This window comes from Bubalus kerabau, chromosome 16 (genome assembly GCF_029407905.1).
Source record: "Bubalus kerabau isolate K-KA32 ecotype Philippines breed swamp buffalo chromosome 16, PCC_UOA_SB_1v2, whole genome shotgun sequence".
Taxonomy (NCBI): Eukaryota; Metazoa; Chordata; class Mammalia; order Artiodactyla; family Bovidae; genus Bubalus; species Bubalus kerabau.
In genome coordinates, this window is record NC_073639.1 from 73336811 (window position 1) to 73349465 (window position 12655).

General features: G+C 65.0%; 2 protein-coding genes across 4 annotated transcripts in view; one reads left to right on the top strand and one right to left on the bottom strand.

Annotated features, from left to right (window-relative positions):
* The window catches only part of CCDC157 (coiled-coil domain containing 157), a 12430-nt gene extending 5708 nt beyond the window's left edge, over positions 1 to 6722 (top strand). The window contains exons 3-11 of the mRNA XM_055549568.1: positions 515 to 686; positions 1557 to 2181; positions 2854 to 2931; positions 3310 to 3500; positions 3855 to 4031; positions 4120 to 4288; positions 5362 to 5501; positions 5923 to 6011; positions 6111 to 6722. Of these exons, the coding sequence (XP_055405543.1) occupies positions 515 to 686; positions 1557 to 2181; positions 2854 to 2931; positions 3310 to 3500; positions 3855 to 4031; positions 4120 to 4288; positions 5362 to 5501; positions 5923 to 6011; positions 6111 to 6360 (1891 nt within the window). The 3' untranslated portion in view covers positions 6361 to 6722. The remainder of the gene's footprint in view (positions 1 to 514; positions 687 to 1556; positions 2182 to 2853; positions 2932 to 3309; positions 3501 to 3854; positions 4032 to 4119; positions 4289 to 5361; positions 5502 to 5922; positions 6012 to 6110) is intronic.
* Positions 6723 to 7860: 1138 nt separating this feature from the next.
* On the bottom strand, positions 7861 to 12354 carry RNF215 (ring finger protein 215). Of its 3 annotated transcripts, none has more exons than XM_055549570.1 (9): positions 12096 to 12354; positions 11654 to 11797; positions 11080 to 11151; positions 10911 to 10996; positions 10316 to 10472; positions 9782 to 9901; positions 9549 to 9692; positions 9192 to 9294; positions 7862 to 9102 (listed from the first exon to the last, which is right to left on the bottom strand). In XM_055549570.1, exons 1-9 carry the CDS (start codon positions 12336 to 12338, stop codon positions 9080 to 9082), a joined length of 1092 nt encoding a protein of 363 aa, XP_055405545.1. In that variant the 5' UTR covers positions 12339 to 12354; the 3' UTR covers positions 7862 to 9079. The 3 variants fall into 3 exon arrangements, with proteins under 3 accessions (XP_055405546.1, XP_055405545.1, XP_055405544.1); XM_055549569.1 differs by having other exon boundaries at positions 7865 to 9102; positions 12039 to 12354; XM_055549571.1 differs by lacking the exon at positions 9782 to 9901 and having other exon boundaries at positions 7861 to 9102; positions 12039 to 12354.
* Positions 12355 to 12655: the final 301 nt, after the last annotated feature.

Genomic DNA, 12655 nt, shown 5'->3' on the forward strand with positions numbered 1-12655 from the left:
TGCTGTCACAGAAGCAGCTCGTCACACAGGAGAAGCCCCCCCCCCCCACCCCCCGCAACACACACACACACCTAGAATCAGGAGACCACAGGGCGCGCTGCCCCGCGCCCTTACCCTGAGGCGTGTGCAGCCTCCCCCATGTGGGGCTTCAGCGCTGTCCTCTGTGAGGTAAAGGCTCTGAGCCCCGTGACGTACGGCGGCCACTCAGCCAGCACTTCCTGAGCACCGAGGACACAGTTGAGGAAAGCCCAGCCTCCCAGAGTCTCCCAGTCCAGTGGGGAGCAGCCGGGCAGAAGTGCTGCCACCCAGGTAGCCCCAAAGAGGCCCCAAGCTTAGCCTTCAGGGAGGGCTTCCTGGAGGAAGTGGCTCTTGGGCTGTGCAGAGCATACTGTGAGATGCTCCGAGCCCCTCAGGCCCAGGCCAGTCTCCAGAGCTGGAGGCCACTGGTCATGTGGTGCCAGGGCGCGTTGGCACCAGGCTTTGCCCCAGTCGACCCTACCGTCTCCGCCCGCAGGCTCCTGCTGTTGCTTCAGAGCTGCGCGAGCTACCTGGAGAACCTGACCTTGGAGCAGATAGTGCCCCCGGCCCGGGCTGCAGGTCCCTGCATGTCTGTGGGACTCACAGTACGACGCTTCTGGAACAGTCTGCTGAGGCTGGGCATGCTCAGCCAGCAGGCAGCCCTCCAGGTGCGTCCACCACTCCCCTTCCCCAACTGCGGTCACCCTCACGCCAGCCCATCAGCCCCAGCAGCTGCCTTGTCCACCATGTGAGCCGTGTGCCCGCTGCTGGCTCCGCTCTGGAAGTTAGCAATGCAGGCCTCGAGGGGCACATTTGGGCCGCCCAGCTCTGTAGTTTACACTGTGGGACTTTGGAAAACTCCTACCCACTCTGAACTTCAGTTTGTCCATCTGTGCAGTGAGAGTGATGACAGTCCTTGCCTCCCAGGGCATGTCTGAGTAATGGGGCTTACGAAAGTGTTAGTCACTCGGTCATTTCTGGCTCTCTGTGACCCCATAGACTGTAGCCCGCCAGGCCCCTCTCTCCATGGGAATTCTGTAGGCAAGAATACTGGAGTGGGTAGCCATTCCCTTCTCCAGGGGAGTTTTCCAGACCCAGGGATGGAACCTGGGTGTCCCACATTGCAGGCAGATTCTTTACCATCTGAGTCCCCAGGGAAGCCCCGATGGGGTTTACAATGAGCCCCATTTGTCTTGGGTCCCCATAACCCTCACAACCACCTGGGCAGGACCGCTGTCACCATAACGGGAAGGAGACCAAAACAGAGTGGCTTCGGTGACACGCAAGCAGATGGGTCCACCCAGCAAGGGCCCCGCGCCCAGCAGCTGTGTCTGTTACCATGTCACTCTCCCAGTGCCAGGCAGGTATCTGCATTGACCTGGGCTTAGTAACAGAGGCAGCAGAGAGGAGAAGGCACGCTCCCATTCACGCTGCTGCCGGATACCGTCTGAGGGTCTGAGCATTCGGCAAGGCTGCTGTCACAGAAATCCCTGGGGGTCACCACCCAGGCCTGCCTCCCTTTCTTTCCCTGACAACAGAAAAGGGCAAACCAAGGAGAAACCCTCACCTCCAAGCCCACAGCCAAGGGCGAGCCGTCCGGGAGCCCGGAACTGGGGACTGCCCAGCTCGTCAAGCCACCCTCCCCAGTGCCAGGCCTGCCCCAGGCCTGCCCAGAGCGGGACAGCCTCCCTATCAGTGTCTCGCTGCGGCATCCAGGCGGGACAGCCGAGAACACCAGGAGCGTCCACTCCCAGACCGTAGAGACGGCCCTGGTGCCCTGTGACGCGTGCACCAGCGTCCAGGGCAGCCTGCAGGAGGTGGGCAAGGTGGTCGTCAACCTGTGTCAGAGCCAGAACCTGCCCTCGTCGCTGGGCCGCTTCCAGCAGCTGGTGCGGGACAGCATGGGGCACAGGCCGCTGCCGGCCGCCACCGTGGGCCTCTGGGCGACCGAGCAGAGCAAAGACCTGGCACGCCTTGGCAAGCTCGTGGGGCTCCTCAGGGCCCAGCTGGAGGAGGCTGAGGGCCAGAAGGATAGGCTGAGGATGCAGGTGGGCGAGCTGGAGCAGGCCCTGCAGGAGGAGCGGGCAGCGCAGCAGCGGCAGGCCGAGGAAGCCGAGCAGCGCCGGGCCCAGTGGGAGTGCGAGAGGCAGCAGCTGCTCGCAGGTCAGCCCCCAAGGCTGGGCCCCCAGCGCCGGGCCCTGCCGCCCTCAGAGCGCGGGCTACCCCGGGAGCCGACCCTGCAACAAGGGTGTGGAAGAAACCTAGGCTGGGAGTGGGCTGGAGACACAGGGTATGGAAGGCAGGGAAAGGGGTGCGCTCCCCAGGCCGGTTACCCTGCCAGCAGCCTAAGCCCCATCCCGCTGGGGAACGCAGGAGCCCCTGGAGAACAGGAGTCATCCCACCAGAGGGGCTAGGGAGCTGGGGGATTCATACACTCCTGTGGGTCACTGAAGGGAACTCCTGGGAGCTCACCCAACTCCGGTACCCTCAGCCAGCAGAGGCGCCCCTCCGGCCTCCGCAGAAGCCGTCAAGAGACACGGCCTTGGGCCTCACAGTGGGCCAGTCCCCATGGAGGTCATGAAGCCTGAGGGAGCTAGGACGAGCTGCCGCCCTTTCTGAGCCACCCTGTCAACCCCCCTGGAGGACACGGAGGGCCAGAGAGGTGCAGACATGTGGCAGCCGCCCAAGAGAAAGCAGGGTGGAGGGGCCAGGCCTGCCAGCACCTCCCCAGAGCGCCTCCCAAGTGTCCCACCATGGCACGGGGTGCACTAGGCATGAAGCCCCCACCGGGCCCCGGGGAGCCTCTGAAGGGCCTCTCTCTCGCGGCTGCCACAGAAACAAGTGACCTCAAGACGAAGGTGGCCACCTTGGAGGGGGAGCTGAAGCAGCAGCGCGAGTCCACGCAGGCCGTGGGTGAGGAGTCCTGCCATGGAGCCTGGCACCATGAGCCCTGCCCTCGGTGGCCGGACCATCAGCCCCCCATCTCTGTCTCCCGGGCTTCGGGGGCAAAGCCAAGGGAACCAGAGAGGAGGCTGGGGCTGACCGGCCACACCACTGCGTGATGCCACCTCCCACCCAGAGAGGGCCTTCTGTTTTCAGGACCCACCTTCGGGCAGGGCTCGGAGCCCCACTCTGTGGCTGAGGACAAACACCGAGGCCCAGAGATGTGCTGACAGTACCCCCTGAGATCCCAGGGCCCAGGTCCCAGGTCCCATCCTGAGTCAGAGGCCGTGCAGGGAGTCCCCAGCGCTCCCGGGCCCTGCCTCTTCCTACACGCGCTCCTTCCTGCAGAGAGCAAGGCCCAGCAGCTGCAGGCGGAGGCCGAGCACCGGATGGAGGCCGAGCGGCAGGTGCGGCAGCTGGAGCAGCAGGTGGAGCTGCTAGCGGGGCGGCTGGACGGGGCCAGCCAGCAGATCCGCTGGGCCAGCACGGAGCTGGACAAGGAGAAGGCCCGCGTGGACAGCATGGTCCGCCACCAGGGGGTGAGGCTGGGGCCTCCTCCGCGCCTGGGCTCCCACAACAAAGGGTCTGGGGAGACAAAACTCCACCGAGGGGCGACATGCTGGAGACCTCAGAATTCCTGAGTGGAGATCATGACCCGAAAGAAGTGGGCGGAGCCAGGCTGATGGGAGTCGGCCAACTGCTTTCCAGGGGGCGGGGTCTGCAAGCCTGGGGGCCTGCCTTGCCTGGGGTTGCGGTCCGTCGGGCTCCCTTCGGCCCTCCACGCCTCGCACTGCACCCAGGTGCACAGACGGGATGCAGCACAAGGGGGTGGGCTTGGGGACGGTCGCCTCCTGTGTCCCTTACGGCCTGCCTCTCGCCCACCCCCGGCTCAGTCCCTGCAGGCCAAACAGCGAGCCCTGCTGCAGCAGCTGGACAGCCTGGACCAGGAGCGCGAGGAGCTGCGGGGCAGCCTGGACGAGGCCGAGGCCCAGCGGGCCCACGTGGAGGAGCAGCTGCAGAGCGTGCAGGGCGAGAGAGAGCAGGGGCAGTGCCAGCTCCGGGCCCAGCAGGTGCGGGGCGGGGCGGGGGGCGGGGCCGGCTCCTCCCGGGGGCAGGGCTGCGAGCCGGTTCTCAGCTCGGAGCCTGCCCCACCCCCAGGAGCTGCTGCAGAGCCTGCAGCGGGAGAAGCAAGGCCTGGAGCAGGCGACCACGGACCTGCGGCTGACCATCTCGGAGCTGGAGCGGGAGCTCGTGGAGCTGAGGGAGCGGGAAAGGCTGCTGGTGGCTTTCCCGGACCTGCACAGGCCCGCGGAGACCCAGATCCAAAGTAGGGACCCCGGCTTGGTGCAGAGGACCTGGGGCCTGGGGCGGGCCGGCGGCTGGGGGCTTGTCTGGCCAGGACACTGGGGCCTGCAGCGAGGGTGGTGGGGGGTGCAGTCGTGTGGCCTCCAGAGGCCCCGTGACACGCAGGTGCTTTGTGTTGTCCACTCCTGGTGTGGACAGGGACACGGAGGCCCAGCAGTGAGGTGACCGCTCAGAGTCACACAGCCAAGTCCAGACGCCGGGCTGGCTGCCTCTGTAGCCTGTGCCCTGTCACATTCCAGCCCTGGCTCAGCTTCCATGTCCCCCGCCCCGGCATCTCCCCAAACCACACCACGGGGCCAGCTCCAAGGGCACAGTGACCCCAACTGTCCAGTGTCTGGGACCCCATGGCATGGGAGTGCTAGGGACTCAGCTCAGAAGACCGGCTGCCAGGCCACCTGGGTTCTCATCCCAACCCCTCCAGCCCCTAGAGCTCCGGGTGAATCCGGTGCAGAGCTGGCAGGATGATCCACTGCAATCTAGCTGGTCACGTAGGTCATCAATTCTGAGTGCTGGGCCTCGTGATGCCCTGTCGACCACCCCACAGGCAGGTGACGAACCAGGAAACGGATAACAAGCGGCAGCAGCTTGCCTGGTTCACAGTCAGTGGGGAGTACCCATCCCCCAGCAGTGGGAAAGAACATCCTCGCTGAATTCCTGGCTCTCAAACCCAGGAGCTGGCCATGCCTTTGGGCAAGTCGCTGTCTCTCGGGCCCTCCAAAAACGGGTAGCCTTGGAAGAGCTTCACTTCCTTACCTATTTGCTAAATCTTCAGTGAGCTCCAGTTCCCCCACCCCAACCCCAGCTCTCAAATTCTGCAAGGCTGCGTTCATCTCCCACAGGCAGGGGGCTACAGAGCAGGGGCAAGGCCTCAGGAGAAGGAAGGTGCGGGAGGCCCGGAGCACTGACCCCGCCCACTTCCCCGTGCCTGTGGGGCCACCAGCCCAAGGCACGATGCGTCCACCCTCGGAACTGCTGTCCCGTTGGGCACTAGAGGCCGACCTGCTGGGGTGCGGTGCCAGGTGTGCATCCCCACAGGCTCTGGCAACGTCACGGACGACATGGAGAGGCAGGTGCAGGCCAACGACATCCGCATCCGGGTCCTGCAGGAGGAGAACGGGCGGCTGCAGTCCATGCTGTCCAAGATCCGGGAGGTGGCCCAGCAGGGGGGCCTCAAGGTGGGCAGCATGGCTCCCCCGCCCGAGAGGGGCCGGCCCCTGGGGACTCGGAAGGTCTTGGGCTTCCCCGGGAAATCCGCCGCCAGCCCTGCTCCCAGCACCTGGGGCCCTCCCGGCAGGTGGCTTTAGCTGTGCCTGCTGTGAAGCCTCCCACGATTCAGCCAGGCACGAGCGTCTCTATGTGTCCCCCCCCCCCAAGCCCCCTCCAGCCCTTTGAGCCTTTATTTCAAGTGCACCAGGAGCCTCGTCCAAAAGCAAACCTTCCCACGCTTAAGAGCTGACAGGCCCCGGGAGGCTCCCAAACCTGCCCCTCAGAGGAAGGGGTGGGTCACAGGTGCAAGCCCCGCCCCACCCTCCGTGGCACCCTCTCTGGTGGGTGCAGAGTGGGCCTGGGTCTTGCTGAGCTCATTTTTCTTTGCAGCTGATCCCGGAGGACCAGCTCTGGGCCCCTCGCAGCAAGGGAATCCAGGGAGCAGAGCCCCCAGTGCAGACCGCAAGGACGTCCCCGGGGTGAGTGAGGCTTGGTCAGAGGCCGGGCGCGTGGCAGGTGGCAGGCGGGGGCGGTGCCCGCTCACTCACGGGGGATCTTGCCGTCTGGTCTTCCCTCAGGGCCCCGGGCAGGCGGCACCTGCCGGGCAGCAGGCCAGCCAGTGCAGGCAGGACCCTGCCGGGCCAGCCCCGGGCATCCCCTCCCCTGCAGCCCCACAGACGGCCCGGCGAGTCCTCCCCACAGGACGCTACCTACCTGACCAACTGCGCCCACAGCCCCATCCGCGCCTTGGCCAGACTGAGGAGGAGACTGTCACCAAACAGTGGCCGGGCTAGCCCTGTACACCAGCCCCAGGAGCGGCCCACGTAACCTGCCAGTTGGGGGGTACGCTGCAGGGCAGGCAGCTGGCAACCCACCAGGTGTAATAAAGCCCAGGCCATCTGCCCATTTCAACCTTGGCCTTACTGCCTTCCTCTCCGTTCCTGAGTCCCCAGCCCTGTGGGTCACTGGCTGGCAGAGGCTTGGCACACCGCATGCCCTCCGTGGACAGGAACCTTCCACCTCCCTCCTGACGGGCAACAGGGGACAAGGACACGCTGAGGGCAGAAGGAAGCTTCTAGCACCTGGACTACCTGAAAGGCAGTCTTTTGATTCCTCCACTGCCGCCAGAGCAAAGGCTAAGGGATAATGTAGACACACTGACCCCCGCCAACGAAGAGCAGGGTCAGAGTCAGGGGTGTGCAGGCGAAGGGGGATGGCCCGGTGAGGACCCTGAGGCAAGGAAGGGATCAGAGGCAGGCAGGGGCCACCCAGCTGTGCACCCGGGGGTGGGGACACTAAGAACCCCAGAGTCAGCCTTCCTTTCACTGAGGAATGCCTCACCTTCAGGACACACGAGTGACAAAGGCTTTCTCTAAATCCAGGAGGTTGATTCCCCACGAAGCCACTGGAGGCAGGGCAAGGCTTTACCTAGCCAGAGAGGGGACACCCCCGCCAGACTGGCTGTCCCAGGCCTGTCCCGTGGGGCCCCAGCACCGAGGCCTACAGGCTTGCCAGCCCTCAGTAGTCCGGTTTTCCTCATGAAGCCTCTGGCCTGTCCTGAGCCCCCTCACCTGTGAAGGACAGGCGCTAAGACCTTGCTGAGGACTTCTGGGGATGTGGAGGGGTGCTCTTGGCTTTCTGGGAGTTTTCCCTGGTCAGGATGCCAACAGATAGAGCACCTCAGTTTACAGGGAAAGGTCAAGAGAGGGCATGTGTGGTTGGGGTGAACCCAAGTCCTGCTTCTGTGGAGCCGGGGGGGCTCGTTGAACTAGGCCCTTCACAGGGTGGCTCCCTGAGGCAGGGGCCTGAGAGCCAGGGGCGAACCTGTCAGCCCGGCTCTGCTCTGCACCGCACCCATTCAGCAGTTCACAGGTCCGTAGGTCAGATGTCCAGGCCCTGCATGGCTGGGTTCTCTGATCAGGGCCTGAGAATCAGGCCGAAATGAAAGCATCTGCCAGGCTGCATTCCTTTTGCAAGGGACTGGGGCAGATTCCAGGCTCCTTCTGACTGCTGGCCACATTCCAGCTCCTGCAGCTGCCGAACAGAGGTCCATTTCCTCGCTGGCCGCCACCAGGGCTGCTCTTGGCTCCGAGAGGCCGTCCAACTTCTCACTACGTGGCTCCTCCATCTTCAAGTCAGCAACAGAGAATATCTCAGGCTCCGATCCCCTCTACGTTTCAAATTCCTGACTTCCTCTTCCTCCACCAGCTGGAGGAAACGCTCTGCTTTTAATGGGCTCACCTGGTTAGGTCAGGCCTCCCTGGACACCTTCCCACATGTTAAGGTCAGCCGTGCCACACAACGCAACCTAATCACGGGAGTAGACCCCATCAGAGTCCCAGTTCCAGGATCACACACGGTGTGTTCATGGGGGCCGGGGGCATCCTAGGGGCTGTTTTATTTTTTGGCCGCACTGTGTCCTCCTTGCTGCGTGTGGGCTTTCTCTAGTTGTGGCGAGCAGGGGCGACTCTCCAGTTGCAACGCAAGGGCTTCTCACTGTGGTGGCTTCTCTTGTTGCAGAGCATGGTCTCTAGGGCACGCCACCCTAGTCACCCCGGGGCATGTGGAATCTTCCCAGACCAGGGATTGAACCTGTGTCCCCTGCACTGGCAGGCAGTTTTTAACCACTGGGTCACCAGGGAAGTCCCCTTCGGAGGCATTTTAGAGTCCTCCACCTCCCACAGGCAGTAGACCCCCAAGGTGACTTGTTTATCTTAAAACATCCACAAGTTTTACATCTTATATTAAAATATATCCATGTTTATTTTAATATTAAACCTCTTTGACCCCCAATTATTTTTTTAATAAAAACGGATGATCCTGGAAAATGTACCACATTTACCCTGTGGCTTCAAGTATCCTGGTCAGCAACCTGTAGCCCCACAGAAAAGCACAGGGCTAGATGGTTTCTAAGGCCTCTGGTCCCAGCCAGGCCCCAGATGCGAGCCCAGCCGGACAGGCCATGGGACCCACGGCCCCCAGTGCCCAAAGGCCCAATGCCAGCAGACAGCGGGGGCCTCTAGGTTCAACATCATAGCCTTGACCAAGGTGTGTCCACAAGATGGTCAGGCTAGGGTGCCTCCAAGGCCAGATGGCGCCTCCCCCAACCCAACCCCCAATAAATACGCACAGAACCTAGCCACTAGAGCCTCAGCCCTCGAGGATGCCCTGCCAGCCAGGCCAGGGAGCTCCCAGAGCTCTGGGAACAGGGGCACTGCCCACACCCTCTTCCCCAAACGCCTGGCGGGGGTCCTGGGAGCTGCCTGGGAGGAGGCAGACAGAGACACCCCAGGATGGCAGACAAGGCCCCCAAAGTCGCCTCTCTTCCTGCCAGGTCTGGGCCGTGCATCCTCAGGCTGGGGACGGTGGTCCTTCCCTCCTGGTGTGGATGTGAGTGAGGGATGCCTTGCCCCTGAGCAGGGGAGGCCCCATCCCTCCCCCCACCCCAGGGCTTTCTGTCCTGCCCCCCACTGTTGTCCTGTTCCAGGTGCCCAGGGCGCAGGCAGGCGGGGTCCCTTCCCCCCGAGCAGAGACCCCGCCGGGGCAGCTAATCATCGGAGTAGCGGTTCCCTGCAGGACAGAAGGAGAAACGACAGGGAGCGAGGCGTCAGGTGGGAACCAGGTGGAGCCGGCCAAGAGCCCCCACCCTCGGTGCTCACCCAGGACGTTGAATTTGCACAGCGGGCAGGTCTGCTGGAGCATCAGCCAGGGGTCCACACAGTCTCGGTGGAACTCATGCTTACAGGGCAGCACCCGGAGCCACTGCGGGGGTCGGGGGGGGCGTGGGCTCAGGCCACAGGGAAGGCCTCCGGTGGGGGTGCCAGGCCCCGTGCCCTCACCTGAGCTGGGAACCGAAACCCCTGTGGCCCGCCACACCACCCCCCCCCCCCCCACAACTTGTTCTGCTTCTCAGATCTCTGGTGGGGCGGGAAGAAGGCCGGTGGGGGCTCTTCCCAGGTGTGTCGGGAGCAGGGCAGGCATCATAGCCCCGGCTGCCCTCTGCCCAGGGCACTAACCTGCTTGTTGCAGAAATAGTCCAGACACACAGCGCAGGTCTCAGCCCCAGGCTCCGGGGGGCTCTGCGCCGCCCGGCCCAGCCGGCACCTCCGGGTCTTGAGGGATGCCAGCCTCTGCACCACCCGGTGCTTGAGTAGCTCCACCTTGGGGGGGCGGGGAAAGGCAGCACAGTTCCCAGCACTGGGGACACGGGCCCCCCTCCCATGGGCCCCCCCCAAGGGCTGGCTCCCACCTGGCCTCCAGGCTCCCGCCGGCTCTGCCGGGATGCCTGCCGCTGGGCCTGCACCACGAGGCCCGTGCACAGGAGCATGGCCACCAGCAGGATGGCATTCCACAGCTGCTGCAGTGGCTTCTGGGGGGGAGCCGGGCGTCAGGGCCCCTGGGGCCACCCCATCCCGCTTCATCCCCCGCAAATCCACCCTGAGGGCCAGGCAGGTGAGGTCCACGGGCATCATGACCCTGGCGGCTCCTGGCTTCCTTTTCTGAAGCCTCTGTCCTTCCTGGCTTTCACAGGAGAAACTGTGAAACCCAGGTAAGGAGTCTGAAGGGGAGTCAAGGCTTCCAAGAGGCAAGTGGACGTGACAACAGCAGCAGCCAACGCTGACTGTGCGTGACCCCAGGTCAGGCACCCACACAAAGCACCCACCCGGCCCCTGAACCCTCAGAGCAGCCCTGGGAGGTGCAAGAGGTGGTCTCCCTACCCGGGGAGGAGGAGGCCACAGGACTTGAGACAAGGCATGTGTGTACCTGGCCCCCAAGTACCCACCTGCTCCTGGGCCCGACTGCCTCCCAAGCACACCAAGTCCTGCCATCCTCCGTAGCCATCCTTAGAGAGGCCACAGGTGGTCCACAGAGTCAGCTTCCACTCGATGTTGGCCGACAGGGACTCTCCGCTGGTGATCTCAGCCGTGGCCTGGGTCCTCCTGGGAGGGGAAGCCAGAGGCGCCAGACGGAAGGGCTCTTGGGAGGAGAGGCTCAGGCCCACCCGCCCCAGCCTTCTGGGAAGAGGATCCCCTGAGTATCACCCCATCATAGCCCTTCTGCTTTGGCCCCCAGGCCTGTCACAGCCACTGGTTTCTCCAGGTCTCATAACAGGCGGCCAAGGAGGCCCACAAGCACAGGGAGGATCCCATCAGGAGCTGGCTTCCTCCATGTAGAAACCAATCCCCTCTGCGGAGAAAGCAGCTTCCTCGCTCCACGCCCTGGCACCTCCCTCCAGTCTCTTCACCCATTTCTCAGGCCAAGAGACTACAGGCTCAGATGAACAGGGAAGGGCCCGGTCCCAAGACCCCTGAGCTCACGGCAAAGCCAGGGAGCCTAGCGCCCAAGCCCCGTTCTTTGGAGCCCACGCCCCAACTCACTGCAGCAGCGCCTCCAGCAGCTTGGTGACGTTGGAGGAATAATGCAGGACGATCACTGGCCTGAGCAGAAGCTGCGAAATGTCCAGCTGGAGGGGGGACAGGGAGGTCAGGCGGCCCGGGTCACCGTCCCCCCAACCCCGCCGCCCCCCCCCAGCCTGACTCGATTTACCTCTCGGACCACATTGTGGTTTAGGACGAGGAGCAGCAGGGCTGAGGCTCCCAGGAAGAGCGCCCTCCGCATCTGCAGGGCAGAGCCAGAGGTCAGCACACAGCCTGCCCACACGCCCGCCCCACCACCGGCAGCCACAGTTGCTCTCGACTCCTGGTGAGCACGTCCCCTGGACAGACTAGCAGTAAGCAACTCGAGGTCAAGGACAGAAACCCTTATTCCTCCCACCCCTACCTCCAGACGCCCTGTGGGACCCAAACAGCACTGTGCCTTCCCTGGTCCAAGCAGAGTAAGCCTGCCCATCGGCTCCCCCGCAAGAACTTCCCATTGGATACTCTCAGAGCCTGGTCAAGCTTCTGGACTCTCTCTGGTCTCCTGCCACCTCCCTGCTGCCAAACACCCTGACCCTAGTCTACGCCTGGGGGTCCCTTGTCCCACGCAGGCCCAGGGCTTCTCTGGAAGGTCCTTAGAGGCCCATCGGGTCGTCTGGCCCTAGCAATCGCCTTGAAAACCCTTCCTCCAGCCCCTCTTCCACATACCACCACCCCCGCCACTTCCCCTGCCCACCCCGCACCTGCTGAACCAGAGCCTTGGGATAGGCCTGTGGGCCGGCGCCCTGACTCTCCTGGTGAATCTGGGCCTCTTGCTCTTTGCCTACGTATGCCACCGCAATCCAGCCTTCTACGGGCGCGTCCTGCTCAGCATCCACGATGTCCATCTGTGGGGCGAGGGGCCGTGGGTAGAGGGAGGGCAGGGAGAAAGGGGATCGGACGCAGAGCGGATGTAAGGCCAGGGTTCGGGAACGAGTTTGCAGGAGAAAGCACCCGATCTCAGGTTCTGGAAACCGGAGGGCTGGGAGCCTAGGCAGCCTGGGGGAAGGGGCGCTGGGCTGCCAGGGCTTGGTCCAGGATGAAGACCGGATGTGGGTGCAGGGTCTACGGCGGCTCAGCGGCGCTCACCAGCAGCAAGCGGCCGCCCAGCGGGGGCGCCGGGTCGGCCTCGGGGCCGATCCTCACCCCCTGTAGCACCAGCGCGTCCTGCCGCGGCAGCCTCACGTCCACCCGCACGGCGCGGGCCCCGCCCCGCCCCGCCCCGGCCGCGGGCTCGCCGCCGTCCGCCGCAGCCCCCGGCCCCGCCAGGCCCAGCCAGAGCGGCAGTAGGGGCAGCAGCAGCAGCAGTGGCGACGGCGGCGGCGGCGGCGGAGGAGGAGGCGGCGGCGGCGGCCGCGACCTCAGCGCGGGGCGAGCGGCGGGGCCCATGGCGGGACCCGGGGAACAGACGACGCAGGGGCGCCGGGGGGGGGCGGGGGGTGGGTCCCGGGCGTGGGGGGGAGGGGGGAGCGGCGGGAGCGAGGGCGCAGCCGGACAGGGCGGGGCGCTGAGGGGCGGGGGCGTGACTGCAGCCGGACGGGGCGGGGCGCTGAGGGGCGGGGGCGGGGCTGCAGCCGGACGGGGCGGGGCGCTGAGGGGCGGGGGCGGGGCTGCAGCCGGACGGGGCGGGGCGCCGGGAGGCGGGGCGGGGCGGGCCCTCGGCGCCGCCAGCACCCAGGCTGGGCCTCGCGCGCCCCCTGGTGGCC

Coding starts and splice junctions, on each gene's coding strand:
- RNF215 (XM_055549569.1), bottom strand. CDS start 12,338: ATGGGCCCCGCCGCTCGCCCCGCGCTGAGGTCGCGGCCGCCGCCGCCG. Junction 9,902..10,315: donor GCAGTCGGGCCCAGGAGCAG/GTGGGTACTTGG, acceptor GCTCCCCCCCAG/AAGCCACTGCAGCAGCTGTG. Junction 9,295..9,548: donor ACTATTTCTGCAACAAGCAG/GTTAGTGCCCTG, acceptor CGACCCCCGCAG/TGGCTCCGGGTGCTGCCCTG.